At 49.9% G+C, this 16,671-nt stretch overlaps 7 protein-coding genes across 7 annotated transcripts; 3 read left to right on the top strand and 4 right to left on the bottom strand.

The window, feature by feature from the left end:
- Positions 1-306: 306 nt before the first annotated feature.
- Positions 307-2,897, bottom strand: N7537_007691 (uncharacterized protein; the record flags this gene model as incomplete). Its single annotated transcript, XM_056898746.1, has 3 exons — positions 307-527; positions 589-2,752; positions 2,808-2,897. 3 exons carry the CDS (start codon positions 2,895-2,897, stop codon positions 307-309), a joined length of 2,475 nt encoding a protein of 824 aa, XP_056750822.1.
- A 765-nt stretch (positions 2,898-3,662) lies between these two features.
- On the bottom strand, positions 3,663-5,190 carry mrsA (putative mitochondrial carrier protein; the record flags this gene model as incomplete). Its single annotated transcript, XM_056898747.1, has 8 exons — positions 3,663-3,711; positions 3,782-4,226; positions 4,280-4,336; positions 4,408-4,500; positions 4,558-4,690; positions 4,767-4,802; positions 4,860-4,929; positions 5,153-5,190. 8 exons carry the CDS (start codon positions 5,188-5,190, stop codon positions 3,663-3,665), a joined length of 921 nt encoding a protein of 306 aa, XP_056750823.1.
- Positions 5,191-6,931: 1,741 nt separating this feature from the next.
- Positions 6,932-11,870, bottom strand: N7537_007693 (uncharacterized protein; the record flags this gene model as incomplete). Its single annotated transcript, XM_056898748.1, has 9 exons — positions 6,932-6,984; positions 7,040-7,926; positions 7,996-8,539; positions 8,619-9,107; positions 9,509-10,159; positions 10,220-11,394; positions 11,454-11,578; positions 11,644-11,700; positions 11,793-11,870. The coding sequence occupies 9 exons, from the start codon at positions 11,868-11,870 to the stop codon at positions 6,956-6,958; spliced, it is 4,035 nt and encodes a 1,344-aa protein (XP_056750824.1). The 3' UTR covers positions 6,932-6,955.
- A 417-nt stretch (positions 11,871-12,287) lies between these two features.
- On the top strand, positions 12,288-13,030 carry N7537_007694 (alpha/beta hydrolase; the record flags this gene model as incomplete). Its single annotated transcript, XM_056898749.1, has 2 exons — positions 12,288-12,293; positions 12,557-13,030. 2 exons carry the CDS (start codon positions 12,288-12,290, stop codon positions 13,028-13,030), a joined length of 480 nt encoding a protein of 159 aa, XP_056750825.1.
- Positions 13,031-13,545: 515 nt separating this feature from the next.
- Positions 13,546-15,093, bottom strand: N7537_007695 (uncharacterized protein; the record flags this gene model as incomplete). Its single annotated transcript, XM_056898750.1, has 1 exon — positions 13,546-15,093. The coding sequence occupies one exon, from the start codon at positions 15,091-15,093 to the stop codon at positions 13,546-13,548; it is 1,548 nt and encodes a 515-aa protein (XP_056750826.1).
- Positions 15,094-15,674: 581 nt separating this feature from the next.
- Positions 15,675-15,869, top strand: N7537_007696 (uncharacterized protein; the record flags this gene model as incomplete). The annotated part of the gene is made up of 1 exon (XM_056898751.1): positions 15,675-15,869. The coding sequence occupies one exon, from the start codon at positions 15,675-15,677 to the stop codon at positions 15,867-15,869; it is 195 nt and encodes a 64-aa protein (XP_056750827.1).
- A 475-nt stretch (positions 15,870-16,344) lies between these two features.
- Positions 16,345-16,605, top strand: N7537_007697 (uncharacterized protein; the record flags this gene model as incomplete). The annotated part of the gene is made up of 1 exon (XM_056898752.1): positions 16,345-16,605. The coding sequence occupies one exon, from the start codon at positions 16,345-16,347 to the stop codon at positions 16,603-16,605; it is 261 nt and encodes an 86-aa protein (XP_056750828.1).
- Between the last annotated feature and the right edge of the window lie 66 nt (positions 16,606-16,671).

Genomic DNA, 16,671 nt, shown 5'->3' on the forward strand with positions numbered 1-16,671 from the left:
CATGAGTCTGGTCGTGATCTAAATCTACAACTAAAATATAGATCTAACACACATTTGGCAGGCAAGTCCAGATACCACAGAAAGATATGCTTAGACACAACATCCAAGTTAACAGGAAGAGGAATATCCCAGATAGATAAGGTTATGAAGGACAGATAAAAAAAGAAGAATAGATATTCCATTCCTATAATCGTATCGAACATACAAAGTCCCCATAGACAAGGAGGATAGAGGAACAACTCAAGAGGCAGTCAAATAGACACAGCAGAACCAAAAGAGTCCAAGATGAGTAAATCTAAATCTACTCTATCCGCCTCGCTCGCCAAATTCTCTCGCCCAATCTTCATATTTCCGGAGTCCGTCGTGGGATACACTAGGTCGAATGGAATATAAACTTGCCTCGAAGTCCTGGAAGGTAATGGCGCGGATCTGGTCCATCGGTGTGTGCAAGAGGGCCTCACCCAAATTGCGCAGGGGACCCATGGCTGCATCTTTGGCGAGGGCTGTTATGTCTGAGCCGGAGAAGCCTGGGAATATCAATTAGAAAGACGAACCAGACAGGACAAAAAAAAAAAAAGGGATACATACCTTCTGTCACCTGTACCAGGACCTGGATATCCGCATCGCTCATCTCGTGGTGTTGGTGACTGATAAGCTTTCGGATCTGCTGCTCGCGGACATGATGTTCGGGCAACGGGATGTACTGCCGACGGACGAAGCGACGACGCGCAGCCTCATCAATATCCCAAGGCATATTGGTAGCTGCTAAGACGAGTACACGACTAGCATCGCCTTCCTTCTTCTCGCGGCTTGTCTGTTCACGGCCTGCAGCTGCGCGCTGGAGGTCAGACCATTGAACGAGGAATTCAGTCTTGGAGCGACGGGAGGCCTCGTGCTCTGAGCCGGATGATCGCGCAGAGAGGAGGGAGTCGATCTCGTCGACGAAGATGATGGATGGGGCGAGGGCTTTGGCGAGCCCGAAGAGGGCGCGCACGAGCTTCTCGCTTTCGCCGTGCCATTTTGATGTTAGACTTGATGCGGAGATGGAGAAGAAGGTGGACTTTGATTCTGTGGCTACTGCTCGTGCGAGCATCGTTTTGCCTGTACCTGGGGGGCCGAACAGGAGCATTCCGCGGGCTGGTTCGCGGAGACCGGAGAAGAGGTCTGGACGGAGGAATGGATAGACGACTGCTTCTTTGAGGGCCTTTTTAGCTCCTTCTAAGCCTGCTATGTCATCCCAATGTACTTCGTCACCGCGTACTACGATGTCGTTTAGGATTTGCTTTGCTGACTGGGGATCTACGCCCCTGGGCAATTTCTCCATGATTTTCAAGTTTTCACTGTCTTCTTCCTCGTCTTCGTCCTCTGCATCGCTTGCTGTGGTCCGCTGATCTGAAGATTCTGGTTCGCTTGATAGTGGTGGAGTTGTTGTCTCTTGTCGTTTGACTGGTGGGGCTTTGCGCCGTATTGCACCATCACTATTCCCTTGAGAGATAGCCAGCCGGTCGACACTGCGATGGAAATCATCCCCGCTAGCAGATGATGGAGAAACGCGGGCCGTTTCGCCAATTTTGGGAGGTCTAGGAGCAGATGTTGTCCGCGGCTTATTGTTGGAAGAATTTACTTCACGGTCAAGCCGAGGCGTCAGACTCCGAGAAGAATTCTCAGACTTAGTAGCTTGCATTGGATGGCTTGTCGGCTGGGAAGATCGCAAGGCCACGGGCTTGGGTTTGATGGATGGTCTAGGTGGTGCAAAGTCCGCCGGGTTCGGCATGGACATTGAATGAGGATGTTGTAGTTTAGGGCTTTCAGGTAAAGGTGAAGGTCGAGGCCCCCGCGGCGGCGGCTGACTAGGGGACTGAGTCGGCGGTCTAGGCGAGGACCTCTTCGGAGACGAACGAGGAGGCTCTCGCCAATGGGCGGCAGGAATTTGGTCCGCGGATAGGTGGTCTCGGGAAACGCGAATTCTCGGCTGCGGAGGTTCATCCCCAGGAATAGATCTTGGTTTTGCCTCTCGGCGGAAGCTGGGATCGTGGGCAGCGCTTTGCCGGGATGAGGCCAGAGCCGCATCGCTCACAGGCTTCTCACCTGATGCAGAGCGATAGATGCTACCCCATGCTAGGCCTGCAGCCGTGGAGGCAGCAGGTCTCGAGTCCTTCTTCTTTGATGCAACCTTGACTTTCTTGCCATTCTTTTTGCCATCGCTGCTGCGCAAAGTTGTCAACATGGGTTTCCGGCGCTCGGGACTGGAGCCACGCGATCTCGTTTTGCCTGAAGAGTTTGAGTGCACACGCAGTGCAGGAGTTCCAACCGCTGACAGGGTCGCTGGTCCAGCCTCGTCGTAAACTGGCGGCGAGTCATGACTTTGTTTCGTTGGCAGCGCAGGGCGGCTGGGTATGGCAGCTGGTTTGGAAAGGTCGGTGTATCCCACGGCAGGGATTGTTCCATCTCCGATCCAGCCAGGAGTGTTAGAAGACGATGGCGGCGGTATTTTAGGAGTTGGTCTGCCCTTGACAAGGGTAGCGCTCTCTTTACTGCCATTTGCCTCTGCAGATTCTTTCCTGCTTGCTTGGAGGGCGCCTAGTAGATCGACCCGTTCTCGGCATTGAATCTCTAGCGCCCGGATGGAGTCCTGCAGGGCTCTTTCGGTTTCAGATTTCGGGGTATAGTTCGACGGTACACGACGAGCATTGTGATGATAGATAGTCTCAAGGGCAGTTCTCCAGGACCGCAATGCTTCCTCTTCGTTGTTCTAATAGAGTGAGCCTCAGGGAACTACTGTCGAACTAGTCCACGGGTGGACTTACCTGGCCCTCAAAGTACACAGCGGTGGAGCACGCGAGATAGCACTCGTCGTACGTCTTCTGCAAGGAAGACGCAGGCCGTGGGCGGATCATTAGGAATATACAGGCCCGCCTGCATCCATTTCACGACAAGTTGGTGGAGTTGGTGAAAGCGATGATCTCCCGCAGGTGGAGGGGGGAGGATTTTTCGCGTGACGTCGTCGATTCGGGAGTTACTGCATGCGTCCAGTTGAACTACATAAACTTATGTATTTATGTAGTAGCAATTTATATATATATCAATTAAAATGGTAACCTCAGATATCATCTCTAAATTTCCTCACGTCTATGGGTACATGCAAGATACTAAAAAAGAAAACATAAGTTATAGTGATGCCACAGAGAACCCAGCCCTCTCTCCAAAAAATCAAAATCAAAATCAAAACCAAGAGGTTTCTCCAACGCCGGTCACAGTATAGGACACATCGAATGGAAGAGAGCATCGAAGAATCCAACAATAAGAAGAAGAAAAAAATACAAGCACCAGATTTAACCTCCGAAATCGAAAGTGGCCGTGTCCCGTTTCCCCAAAACTATACATTGCCGAAACGCTTTTCATAAAAAGCCCTAAAACATGCAAAGAAGATCGAAACACGAGCTCTGCTGGCTCGAGATGCGCCACAATGGGAGTTCTTGGGCTCCGCCCAACCCCCAAATCCAGAACATATCGTAAAAGAACAGACCAATGTCGCCCGAAGATATCAAAGAAAGATTATATGGTGCCCACACAAACGTGGTATATCGAACAAATAGCAGGTCCATCGGGAATGGTGGATGGGACCCATGGCGAGCAGCCGTGCAAGAGGATCAGGGATTCTTTTAGTCGAGGTGCTTCTTGAAGTATGCCTTGGCCATCTCATATGATGTCCTGGAAAAAAAAAAGTCAGTAAATGTTCAATCAAACGTTGAGAGAAACCGAGTCTCGGAATGGTACGTACCAGCAAATTGCAGTGCTCGGCATAGTGGAAATAATTCGAGGGCGCATGCCACGCAGGAAGCCAGACCAACCAAACCGGCGCTTGATGATGGCAGCGGCGTTGAACAGACCCTTTGCAGACCGCACCTCCTCGCTCTCTGCGAGGCCACGGGTCTGAAGGAGCGTCTTCACGACGTCAAGGGGAGTGGTAAGACCAGCTGCGAAGGCACCGGCCAGACCACCTGCGATGCAGTGGGTGAATGGGTCGTAATCATTCTTGGGGTTCATGACCTTCGAGATCGACTCGTAGGCAACGAATTGAGTGGCCGTGAAGGGCACGGTCATGCAAAGTGTGGTAGGGTAGGAGACGTAGAAGGCCTGAAGACCTTCGGTGCGGTAGACGGTCTTGGCGCATTGCGCCAGGGTCTTGTGAACTGAGCCGTGAACCTGCATACGTTGCTTCATGACTAGAGAATGGATTAGCGGGGCGTGATTTTATTACCTCACACGGGTCACTTACCATCAAATGGGTTCATCAGCGCATCGCTGGCAATGGTAGCGGCCGCTCCACTCATAGCTGCACGGTAATCAGGTCAGTTGTTGCACAAAAAAAAAAAAATCAATTCAACAATTGTCCGAAAATCTTACCGGCAGCCAAGGGGTGATGTCCATCATCGACATTACCACCAGCCATTTCCTTCACGATCTCATATGTACCGAAGTAGACCGCGTGGGCGGGACCTATCGTCGCGAATCAGAATTGAGTCTTCAGCTCAGGACTTTCCACGATATACACACCTGCGCCGACAATCACACTCGAGACTCCCTTCCATAGTGTCCGCCAGCCCTCAACTCGATAGATTGTAGAGACAGCGTTGGTCAATCCGGTGTAGAGACCACCAGTTGAAGGAGTCAGGATTTGCATGCGAGTCTAGCGACGGCCAAATAGTCAGCGCTCAATCCTTTCCCCCCTAGTTTCAACGCCTTCAACCAGAAGTCAAGCTTACCTTGAGCAAGTCAACAGGGTACATCACCGAGTGCTCCTTTTATTTTGATCAGCCAAAAATCCTCAAACATCCCCAATAATCATGTAAACATACTGCTATCCCCGCGAAAGCACCAGCTAGCATATTCCGGCCGAGGCCATAGTTGGAAGGAAGGGCTTCGTAGCTAAAATAGAACGTATCGCATTAGTTTCAGCCACAAAATCGGATTCCGCAGAGCGACAACAGGGCGAACAAGAAAGTCAGGACGCTCAACAGGGATAATCAAGCAATAGCTGGAGTATATTATATCACCAGAATAGAAGATGCGTTGGTCCCTGTGTTCATTCCAGCGATCCCGATGCCCGATTGCCTGGGAGGGGGAAAAAATCCATTGGAGAGCGACATACTCGAATTCCTGCCCGGGGATTTGATCGGAAGCCGCCATGGAGCTTCCGCTAGCTCAAGGCGCAGCTGTAGCAGATGAAGAGTTCGAGCGGAGAGGAAGGGAGGTGGTTTGCTGTGGCGGAGGTGGAGGAATGGAAAAGATGAAGATGAGATAAACGGGGATTGGATGGGAGGTCCCGCGGAGACACAAGCACAAGACCAACAAAAGTGTAAAAGGACAAAAAGCCAACAAATTAGGGGAACAAAGGAAGAAATGAAGAGTAGAAGAAGAAGCAAAAAAAAAAAGGAAAAGATGAATCCTTTTCTTTCTTTTTAAACGGAACAACCTGGAGAGGAAATATTGGAAATTTAGGTGTTTTGGAGCGGAAAACGGCGCTAGGGAAATTATTCACGGACTTGCCAGGTTGGTTATTATGGATTCTATCTACTATGTACGGAGTTAACTCTTATTATTTCTATTCTTTTGACTATTAGAGACTATTTTTTTACATATTCTCCTTACTTCAATCCCTTTAAAAGTACTTTGTAGGCCCTGGAGAATGTGTACATGCTTATTCAGATTCGGCGGCCAGACCCTCGTTCATGCCTCGGAACTACGACTCGAACAAGATAATATGAAAGGCCGAACTACATAGATGTAACTTGTAGCTTGTACTCCGTACTCGGTGTAGCGGAATAATGACACATGCATATACCGTCAATCACTGTACGAATACCAATACACAGTAAAATATCTCCGAAACATCCGATGACGGAGTTTAGCTCGTCCCCAACATTGAACACACCTTGACTTTTTATGTAAAGTACCATACCAGTACCTTTACAGTGTAGAAACCACAGTACAGGTACATAGCTGGTACCTGATTTTATCAATCTGATAAGACCCCCTAATAAGCCATCGTTCGCCCTTGACCACATTTCGCCTAACTCATCTTATTATTGAGTGGAGCTTTCGGCTTCCAGGTCTTCCAGAAGGGGAGGGGTGTGTTTTCTAGAAATACTCACGCAAACATCTCCTTTATACTCCGTAGATGGGTGTATATTGTTTATATTACATCTCATATCCATCATTAACTTCCAAGACTTGATTCTCATGTCAAACTTGGGAGGCGAAGCAGAAAGCAGACCACACGGTTTTTCACCGGGACATGCCGAGCCCCGGTGGAACTACAAGCCGCGAACTAAACTCATCTGGTCTATATTGGTTTGGATTCTGCGAGGGCCCCTTGTTTCTTTGGGGAAAATCTTACACTCCTATATGTTGTATATCAATTTGAGCTTCATACCCTTATAGCCACTCTATATTATATAGAAGCGTACATAGGCAGAGTCTCTGTTCTTCTTCCACTCACTACGCAGGAAGGATGCATTGAATAGGATGACTTCACTGCTATCTGCCTGTTATATCATCTGGAAATAATCAATTCTGTTGAGAAAAAGCCGCTGCGCCTGAACTCAAAGCAATGAAAAATAGAATACGGAATCTGTGATGAAAGCACACACCAAAAGAAAAGCCCTCATCAAATGAGGATACATGCACGCAATTCGACGTAATTTGAGGAAGCGGGAAAACAAAATAAAAAAAATAAAAAAAATAGTCCCGTGTCAGCCCTGGCGATGAATGGATACGACCTTTGTTGCTGCGAAATCAGTGCAAGGGTGATGATCTTAATGGCTGAAGAGTTGGGACGGTAGAGGAAAAGGAAAAGGTATGCTGGAACTTCTTGTAAAGAAGTAGATGTCGTTCACGTCGTCAAGATCTCGTCCGTGGTCTACGGCGAGCGGGGGTTAGGGTGAGGGGCGATTTACCACTCAATGTTAAACGACCACTCTCCTAGAAAGCATGTGTTAGCAATATAGGGAAAAACACATGTGAAATCCCCACTTACCATTCTTCAGGTTCTCAGCAGTGTCACTCAATAGAATCACCCGGCGCTTGTTGCAATAAGCAGTCTTGTCCAGAATATCAACCTTGAGTCCTGCCAGTTCGGCAACTGGCTTTTCGAACATCTCACTGAGACTCTCAACAGCCATCTCCAGATCCTTCTGGTTATCCTCAAAAATCTCAGTCAGATTGTTGCGAGCAAGGTAAAATGCAAATGCGTAAGTCCACTTCAAGGTCTGGCGGCACTGCTGCAGGGCCTGCGACGCGGTGTCTAGGAACTGCACCTCAATCCAGGATAGACCAGACTGTGACTGAAGGCTAGTCATCTTCTTCTCGGTCTTCAGGTACAAATCCTTGTCGAGTTTGGCAGACTGCTCGTGGTTTGCATACCGATTATAGTAATGCAGGTAGCGCTCCAGGGAGGAACGCGATTTAGCTTGAGCAGTGCGCGCGTCTGCGCCTGACTTTTCTTCGTACCGGTTGCAATTATACCAGCTCGTGCCATGCTCGGACCAGAGGCCCATACACATCCAGCAGAACTCGTACTTGCACTTGCGGCAAGTCATATGGTTACAGCCGCCGTTCTTCTCGATCGTCGAGTTACACTTGGTACACTCTTTGGTGTTTGCCGAGATCCAGTTAGCCGTCTCGGAGTCATCTTCACATTTCTGTAACCACATTTTGACCAGCGTGCATGGCGCGGGCTGGTGGTCGCTGAGGGAACAGCCGAAGCAGAACTCGTGCTTGCAAAAACATCGCACTGTTGGAACTATCCGACGGAGATCACGATTCTTTACCCCACAGTCAATGGCGTATTGACAGTTTGGTGCTGGACACCATTTTAGGTTTTCTTTATCGTCGACGTAGGTTCGAGTTAATAGTTCACGATACCTGTAGTGAGACATGTGTTAGCGAACTCTCGCTTCCATCTAAAAGCAGCCTGCAGAATAAAACACCCACCTTCCTTGAAGCTCCTTTGTCACGAGCAGATCCAGCGACTTGGAGTCCACGACGCGATTACAGCCATCGCCTGGACACTGAATTCGAGCAGCCTCTCCTTCCTCCTTAATTTTCTGTCCCAAGTAGTGCCGATAGCAGTCAACACAATATCGGTGACCACAGCGCATGGCGTACGTCTCGAGGTCATCCCCGTCCTCGCAGCATATGTCACACATGAAGCCCGGGACGCGCTCGGTCTTCGCGGTTCCCTCAAAATTCGACCCAAGACCAGCCTCCTCCAGCGTCTCCCCCGGATGCTCCATATATGACTCGATCAACTTTTCTTTGTTCCACCGCCCGAACCGCAACAAGATCGCCACCGACTCAGGCGGTAGCCCAAGGATGGCGCAAACCTCGTTGACTTGGCCAAGCTGTTCATGATCGATATCTGGAGGGTCGAGAACCTTGAACTCGACTTCGTATGGCTTCTTTTTATGTTTGATGAGGTCTTTATCGTCCGAAAACCCGGCGTCGAGATCATCGAACTCTGCTTCCCAGGGCACAACTTGTTAGTCACCATACCCTAGACGTAGACAGACACACAAAAATAAAAAAAAAGGCAAATATCAGACGGACACACGCACCTTCACCCAAGCTCTCGTCATCAGAACCCTGGGTACCCAAGAAATCATCCTGGCTAGAGACGTCGCTCATGAACTCATCGTCAGAGTCCATACTGGCGGTGGTGGGCGTCGCGGAGAGCCTTTTTTTTGAACCGGAACTGACGGGACTTTCCCTCTCTGTGGGTTCTATTGCGGTTGTAGACTCGCTTTGGTGGGAGCGCGGATCGGACACAGAAGTGGATTTCCGGGAGCCGTGGGCGGCTTTTGGCAGTGCCTCGTCCGCAATCGCCTCAGCCGCCTTTCTCTTTCGCGTTATTGGAGGCGTGGTGAACGTAACGGCAAAGATGCCGGCAAGGGGGATGTGGGAGATCGGGCCAGACGTCACTGGGTAAAACCTGTGACGGGCACGGATAGAGGGGAGTGGGGAAGCGTAAGACCTCCGGGCAGTTGGCCCCGAAGGCAGCTCAAACCGGTGTTCGAAGGAGTTAGGATTTTCGACTTCGAGATACTCTAAGAGTGTAGTTAGAGTATTATTTTGTGTCTCTCTAATTCTATTGTAATTTGAAAACAAAACAGAAGTCCTCGGAGAAGCAAATATTTCAAAAGATTGGTCAGCTGATGGATCTCCGTAGCCTCTTTCAGCCCATTGACTCAGATATGAATCATTCCAGTGCCCTAGCCTCGTTTGCCTGCGGAGTATTTAGGCTTCCATGGACTACGGAGTATAAGGAATTATGTTAGGTTTTCAAAGAAGATCCCCTAATAGTCAATCCTGAAGTGTCGTGAAACTCTAAAGAGTATACTCTACAACGTTGTATACATACAAGAAGCTACTAGTTAGTTATGTAAAAGGAACCTTGAACGTCATATTGGAATTTTAATAAAAACACATGGTATCTACTCATCATCACTCTCCTCCTCGGATTCTTCTTCGCTACTCTCCTCCTCTGCCTCGGCGAGCCAATCAACAAATTGCTGGGTCTGGCTGCGGACAGTCCGCATTTCCTCGGAGTTACTAGAACGCTCATCGTTCCACCACTGGTCGTAAGCCTCCTCCTCGATAAGGTCAAGTTCATATAGAGACTTGGCAGTAAAGAGAAGGACAGTATCACCCTTGTTGCGATGGATGAGATCCTGCTGGAGTGAGAGCAGTAGATCCACCTGGTCCTTCTTCTGTTCCTTGTTGCGGTCGAATAGAGTGCGCTCAACCACCTCCTTGTATGCTGTGAAAACCTCATTGACTGCTGGACCGGCACCCTTGCCGCCCTCCATGAGCTGCTGGATGTGCTTCATGAACGATGTCACGATAGCGCGACGGACCTGGTTGTCCGAGGCGTTTGCGCTCATGCGCAGCGTGACCAGCTCGAGCTGCACGACGTCTGCTGCCACGCCTTCACGTAGACTGTCGAACAAGCTGACTGATGCGTCGTGGTGGAAGTTGTCTGCATCCTCGTCTGCGGAGAAACTGCTCCGCTCAGATCGTGCCCAAGAGGTATTAGAGACTTCAGATGAGAGTGTTGAAATGGAGGCGGAAGAGAGTGAGAGATTGGGCATGCGGTACACTGTAGATGGCATAAAGTTAGTATTCTGAACCAGAGGAGACACACTCGGAAACAACATACCAAGTCCCGATGAGGCTACACTCATGTCGTCATCTTCATCTTCATCTTCCTCGCCGTGAATGAACTCATAGCCTTCGCCTTCTTCGCCAACGACTGCGGGATCGTTCTTGCCCACGCCACCGTCGTTCCGAGTTTTCGTGATACGCTTCCCGCTCTCCACCCCGATGTTGTCAGCGATTTTCACACCATAGGAGAGGAGCGCTCCCGCGGCAACGGCACAATTTTTGCCAATAACCACGCCATCGGCGATAATCGCCCCACGGACATCTGTGTTATCGCCGATCACGACATCGTCCCAAATATAGGCACCATCCAGTTTGACATTGCGGCCAATTTTACAGTTTCGACCAAGCACGGAGTTGTGGACTTCTGCCCGGTCTCCAATGCTAGTGCCTTTTCCGATAACTGTGCGGCGCCCAATGACGCAAGAGCGTGCCAGGGTCACCCCAGTTTCTTGGTACATGCTTCCCTTGCGAAGTGTGTACGTGTGACCAGGGAGCAAGTTCGTATCCGGGCACAAGGGGTATGTCCAGCGCGAGAGAATATCCTTGCTTATCGCGTCGTAGGCCTTCAGGTTACGCACGCGCGCAGCGTAGTGGTCCTTGATGATGTATGTATGTAGAGTCTTGCCATTCAACTCATAGTCCTTCAAAACACCGAACAGATAGTGTTTCCGAGGCGATTGGTAATCGAAACTATCTGACCATAAGCTCAGTACGTCCGGGGTGCAGATATCGATGCTGCAGTCGATCAAGTCTTGGCGGATATCCAGTTCGGGGTTTTTAAGAATAATTTCGGCGTCAATATTCAGACGAGATAACTGCTCGTCGTCTGGATGGCGATCAATTTCCTCATAATGGAGGCAGCGGTCCTTGGTAGGATCAATGACGAAAATCGGGGAAACTGAGGTGGACTTGGTCCTGTGCTGCAGGCCAGCCTCTCTTAGAACCATGGTCATGATCGCATTTTTGTCAAGTGCTCGGCGGGCCCTGTGCTCCGCCAATGCGCCCTCGATGGGCAGGTTGCTGATCACGTCGCCGCTCACGACAATGAAGTCTCCTGTGATAAGGTGCTTGCCGTCCAGATCGCGCATAACGTCACCGACGGAGGTGGAAGTCGACTTAAGGAAGGTAAATTGCTTGAATGGTGAAGACAGTGCCCTCCATTTTGATGCACTAGCAATATAGGTCAGCTCTGCCATCCATATCAGAGGGAGTCGCTAGGACAAGCCTACTTGATGTATTTCTCCAGCTGATCTGAGTGCGCTCCTGCGTAGAGGAAGACCTCCTCTACGCCTGCATTGGCCAGAAATTCGAGGGTGTATTCGATCAAGGGCGTATTTGCGAGCGGCAGAAGGCACTGTAATAATTTCGTTTGTCAATTTCGGCGTTTTGGGACATGAATATTTTGCGGTAGGGACATACACGAGGCTTGTCGCGGGTGAACGGCTCGAATCTTGTCTCGAAGGTATCTGCGAGCACCTAAGCAAAGGCACAAGTCAGCAAACATACATATCACAGAAAGGACTTTGGCAGGAACTGTCACGCAACCATTTGCCAACTGCTAGACCTACCACAGCTTGAAATGTCTCTTCCACGTCCTCCGCCGCGTTGGGCTTCGGCTTTTGCCCAGCTTTTTGCTTGGGGGCCATTTCTGCAAGGAGTGTTAGCAACGAATTCTTTATAGTTCTAGAGAGTCGCAAGAACTAGTTCTCGTGAAGCGCCGGTGGGAAAGCGGTAGGGCTATTTTACCTTGAATGTGTCAATAACGCGTTAAGCCCAATGTTGGTGAAAGTAAACTGAGAGAGGTCAGGATAGATCCTCAGATACTTTCTCCAGAAATAGCACCAAAGAAACGCGCGATCTTGTTATCAAAGAAGAGCACAAAAAAGCCTCGGAGTCATCCCGCCCACTTGTTTGCATCGTTTGCACTTTAATCCGATCAGTCTTCGTTGCCTGAGGCAGAAGTTCCCCAATAGGTTTAGTCTAGATCCTATGGATCGCTCATTCACTAGAATATCTTGAACGAATGAATGTAATGTTCACTATTGACGGTGTGATTCATTTAAATGCATGTATTTATGTATTGATTATGGAGTAAAACAGTAGCAGTCCCATACCGACCAAGCCGACACAGATCCTGATGCGTACATGTACTACATATTGATGGGCATAATTCCTACAACACTCGCTCCTCTTTTTAAACCCCCTGACACTAATATAAGAGGATTCTAAACCATATTATTGTGTAACATTTTGCTGTTAGACCTCTAGAAGAAATACACCAGTCTTGCAATCTTACCCTTTTGTCAAGCCATGGCCCGACACCGGCAAATAGTCAGTCACCCTTTCTGTGTTCACTAGCAAGTCATTCACAAACCACTCGAGACCAGCAGTGTACATTATCCACGGCGGCGGCCAAATAGCCGGGGACCGATTCAGCGCGATAGACAGCCTAATCCGCTTATTTGAAGGTATTGATTTTGTCATACTATCTGTTGAATACCGTCTGGCCCTAGAGCATCCAGCCCCGGCGGCTTTGAACGACAGCTATGCAGGGCTAGTCTGGGTAGCGGACCACGCAGCCGAACTTGGGATTGACCCTGCACAAATCATGATTCTGGGCGGCTCTGGTGGCGGTCCCATCGCAGCAGGATGCTCCTTGCTTGAACGACAAAACCAGCACCCAACGCTAAACCTGCTTGCACAAATGTTGATTACGCCTATGCTGGATGACCAAGGTCAGACATTGTCGGCGAAGCAGTTTGAGCATGTTGGACCGTGGTGTGCGGCTACCAACCAGATGGCATGAGACTATTTCCTCGGACAGGGCAGACCGACACAAGTTGATTACATGGTTGCATCTGCGCGTGCGACGGAACTGACGGGGTTACCGCCGACGTTATTGATATGGAAGAGGCGGAGTTGTTTCGGGATGAGGCGGTTGCGTAAGTGTCGCTCTTGTCGAAGTGTGGAGTCTCTACCGAGCTTCACGTCTGGAGGGGGGCATTTCATGGTTTCGAGATGCGGATGCCTGGTGTACTGGAGGATAGCTAAGCTGCAGTAGCGAGAGTCTCGATTGCTGCAAAGAACTCATGGATCAGGATAGTTTTCACAGTGGATGAGTAGATACTAGTGAAATTAGGATATGTTTGCAGCACGGTTGCATGAAGATAAACGACGGCCCGGTAACCGGATTTGTTAGAAAGATATAGAACATGTATGCACATTTCTGTCACTGGATATCATGTCTAATGAATTGATCCATGTGCAACCCATATTCAAATTCATTCTGGTAGGCGCCAGGTATAGTTGTGAGTCCGTCTATCAAAAATGGGTATCACACGTAAACGATGTTGCCTGCGTGATATCACCACCAACATATCGAGCTACCAGCGGCCACTGACAAAGCTCTCTCCTCATCAACGTAGACTGGGTAACCGGATCCTTCCACTCCGCCCTCAGCGTTTCTGGCGCCTTTCCCTCTTCCACCCACGCAATCAAGCTCTCCAGGACGTCTTGTGGATATGGGGCACTGGAACTCGACGCCTGGCAGTGCGCCACTCCAGGAGCCTCGAAATAGCGATAAAACTCTGCAGCTGAGGGATCCCGTTCCAGTACCTTTTGGTAATAGTCCGATGTTCCGTTGGCGAAGATAGCTTCATCAGCCAGTCCATGCCATGTGATCATTTTACCACCGGCAGCGCGGAATCCAGACAGGTCTGAGTCCGCGGTCCCGATAATGTGGTCATATTTGGCTTTGGACTCGTCAAAGAGGGCGTCGTACTGTTCAAAGGAGAGTGTGGTAAGATCGAAGTCGCGATCGTTGAGTACAAAAAGGCGCAGCCATTCCTCAGATATATTAGAGGGGAGGCCACTGCAGCGCTTCACACCCTTGTGAGTATTACATTCCACCCGTGGGAGAAGCGAGAAGCTCGCGTCATAATTCAACCCGTACCATCTCTGGAATTGATCAAGCCCAACAGGCCCCTTCCAAATCTGGTACGCTAGAATAGCAGCCTCCTTTGTGATCGTGCGCAGAACACCATTACAGTCATATGGCTGTCCAACTACCGAGAGTGGATCGAACTCGCATGCAGCTGGGGCTGAGAGAACCCGATCCTTGACACCGTCAAGGCCATCGCAGGCTTGGATAGCTGCATCTCGGAGGGCATTAAACTCGCAGAGTTCCGGGTAGACGTTCATCTGATTCATCAAGAGCTGTGGCCAAAATCCGGCGGGGATAAAGGATGCCCAGTTAATGGCCGGAGCTGCCGCCACGATTCCATCGAAGTCATCTGGAAATCGTTGCGCGACCATGAGGCCCTGTCTGCCACCGGTTGAGCAGCCGTTCCAGTATGAGTACGTAGGTGGTTTACCGTAGAACGAGGTCGTGATGGATTTGCCAATTACGGCTAGTTCGTGTAGGGCGAGGGATGCGAAGTCTTCCAGCAGATGGAGGTTCACCGAGCCATCTAGATTCAACGCCCACTCATCAGGACGACTATCGGCAGCATGGCCACCGTCGGTTGTACTGACAGCGTACCCCTGGGAGGCTCGAATGGCAAGTCCCTGAGTAGAGCCAGTCACCCATCCTCCGCCACCGGATGCTTGAAATCTCCCATTCCAACCAGATAGCGGGAGCCAGGTCTCGATGTGGATCGTATCATTCCATTTGGGATGGGTATAGGTAACGGTCAAGTTACAGACGTCGAGGCCTGCGATATCCAGAGGATCTGTATCCCAAAGTTCCCCAGTCGAGGTTGAATAACTGCGGACTTGCGCTACAGTCATTCCCAGGATCTCCGCCCCCTGCAGCTCAGGAACAGCAATTGCCCCGCGCGAGCAGACTTGAGTCAAAGACATGGGCATCATGGGCCCTAATGTGTCAAAGTTCCAAATATCCATAATAAGCCCGCAATTTTCTCGATACAATCATGAATACCTCTTAGCATTCAAGTATTGTGCATCCTAAGCCCGATTCATTTACAACATACGGTCTCGGATAGGTGTGTAACAGGTTGGACGCACTTCATTCCGGCTGCCGAAAAATACAGTATAATGACTAGACGAAATACATATTCCGGGACTTTTGGTAGTGACCCTTGCTTCCATGGTGATCTGAAAAGTGGACATCGCCCGCTCTTCGGGGGCGGGTCCCGACCTCGGGAGGCCCTTTGGGTGTTGACTCAGCGCTACTATATAAGTCATTGAGTTTAACCGGACAATGTCGTCTATCTCGCTGTCCGAATAAATTCTTGCCCTGCAGTTTTATTCCCCACAGCCTATGGAGATAGACCCCGGTCCGGCGCCGGACATCAAAACAACTGGAAAGAAAGAGAGAGCTAAACAAGCAGACGTAGAGAATCAAACGCGAGACAGACAAGGATCGATTAATTCAGATCCTGGCCGATGTCCAGAAAATCCAACAGCAGACGGACAGCCTCCAGGAAACTATGGCTATGGTCCTGGATGGGATGAGCACTCTGCACGATACACATCCCAGCGCCCATCCTTCCCTATCCTCTTCAGTGTCCGTGCTGGTGGATATATTCACCCTGGAAGATAGCAGGATTGCAGATACGAGAGGAGACCTGAGCTCCAGCTCTAGTCCCAGCGGCCTGACCTCAAATCTGGTCCACGGCGGATAAGCATCCCTAAAGCTGTATGGGACACGGATCGAAGGCTCTTAGCGGTGGATTGCAGCGTGGGATTGCAGCGTGGTATCAAGGGAGCTCAATCATTCGCCTGTCACAATAGGCTGTCTGCCTGAAAATATCCATTCTTGTGCTACATATTCTCAGGATAGCGCGCAATTGGCTGCTCTGGCGTTGCATCCGTCAGAAACGGGGATAGATCAAACGACGCTTGACGCCCATCACCAAACCCGGGAATTATCTAATAGAGATGCCATCTCCACAGATGGTTCAAAAGCTCCTACTACTGTCCATATACACATAGACACTTCCCCACCGACCATATTCAAGTATCGAGGTGTAGCGGTCCCATCCTGTCTGTCAACCAAGGGTGCATTCCTCGTATGCAGAAACCCTCCAGGACGTACCGGAATGGCTTCGGCCGACTGAAATACAAAATAACATGCCTCACTAAATCTTTGCCGACTTTATGCCATTCCCTCAGTTGCGCAACGCCATGGTTCCGGGCTCATTTGAGTATACTCGAGAAGAGTTTGATATTGACTACGGCCGTTCTGTTTCGATTAATTGGCCCAGCTTCACACCTTTGCTGGTTAGAAACGATTCCTTGGACGTGGTTCTAAACCCGGAGTTTGAACCACATGCTCTCAACTACAGTAACTGGTCGCTCAATGAGGAATTTGCGCTCAAGTATCCGCACATGGCTACGATGGCCACAATTAGATCATAACCTGCATGGTGCAACGTGTAGGCTAACTATAGTTAACAAGCTACTTTACGGAGTGACCGATGGACG

This window comes from Penicillium hordei (assembly GCF_028827395.1).
Source record: "Penicillium hordei strain IBT 12815 chromosome Unknown utg000004l_segment0_segment0, whole genome shotgun sequence".
Classification (NCBI taxonomy): Eukaryota; Fungi; Ascomycota; class Eurotiomycetes; order Eurotiales; family Aspergillaceae; genus Penicillium; species Penicillium hordei.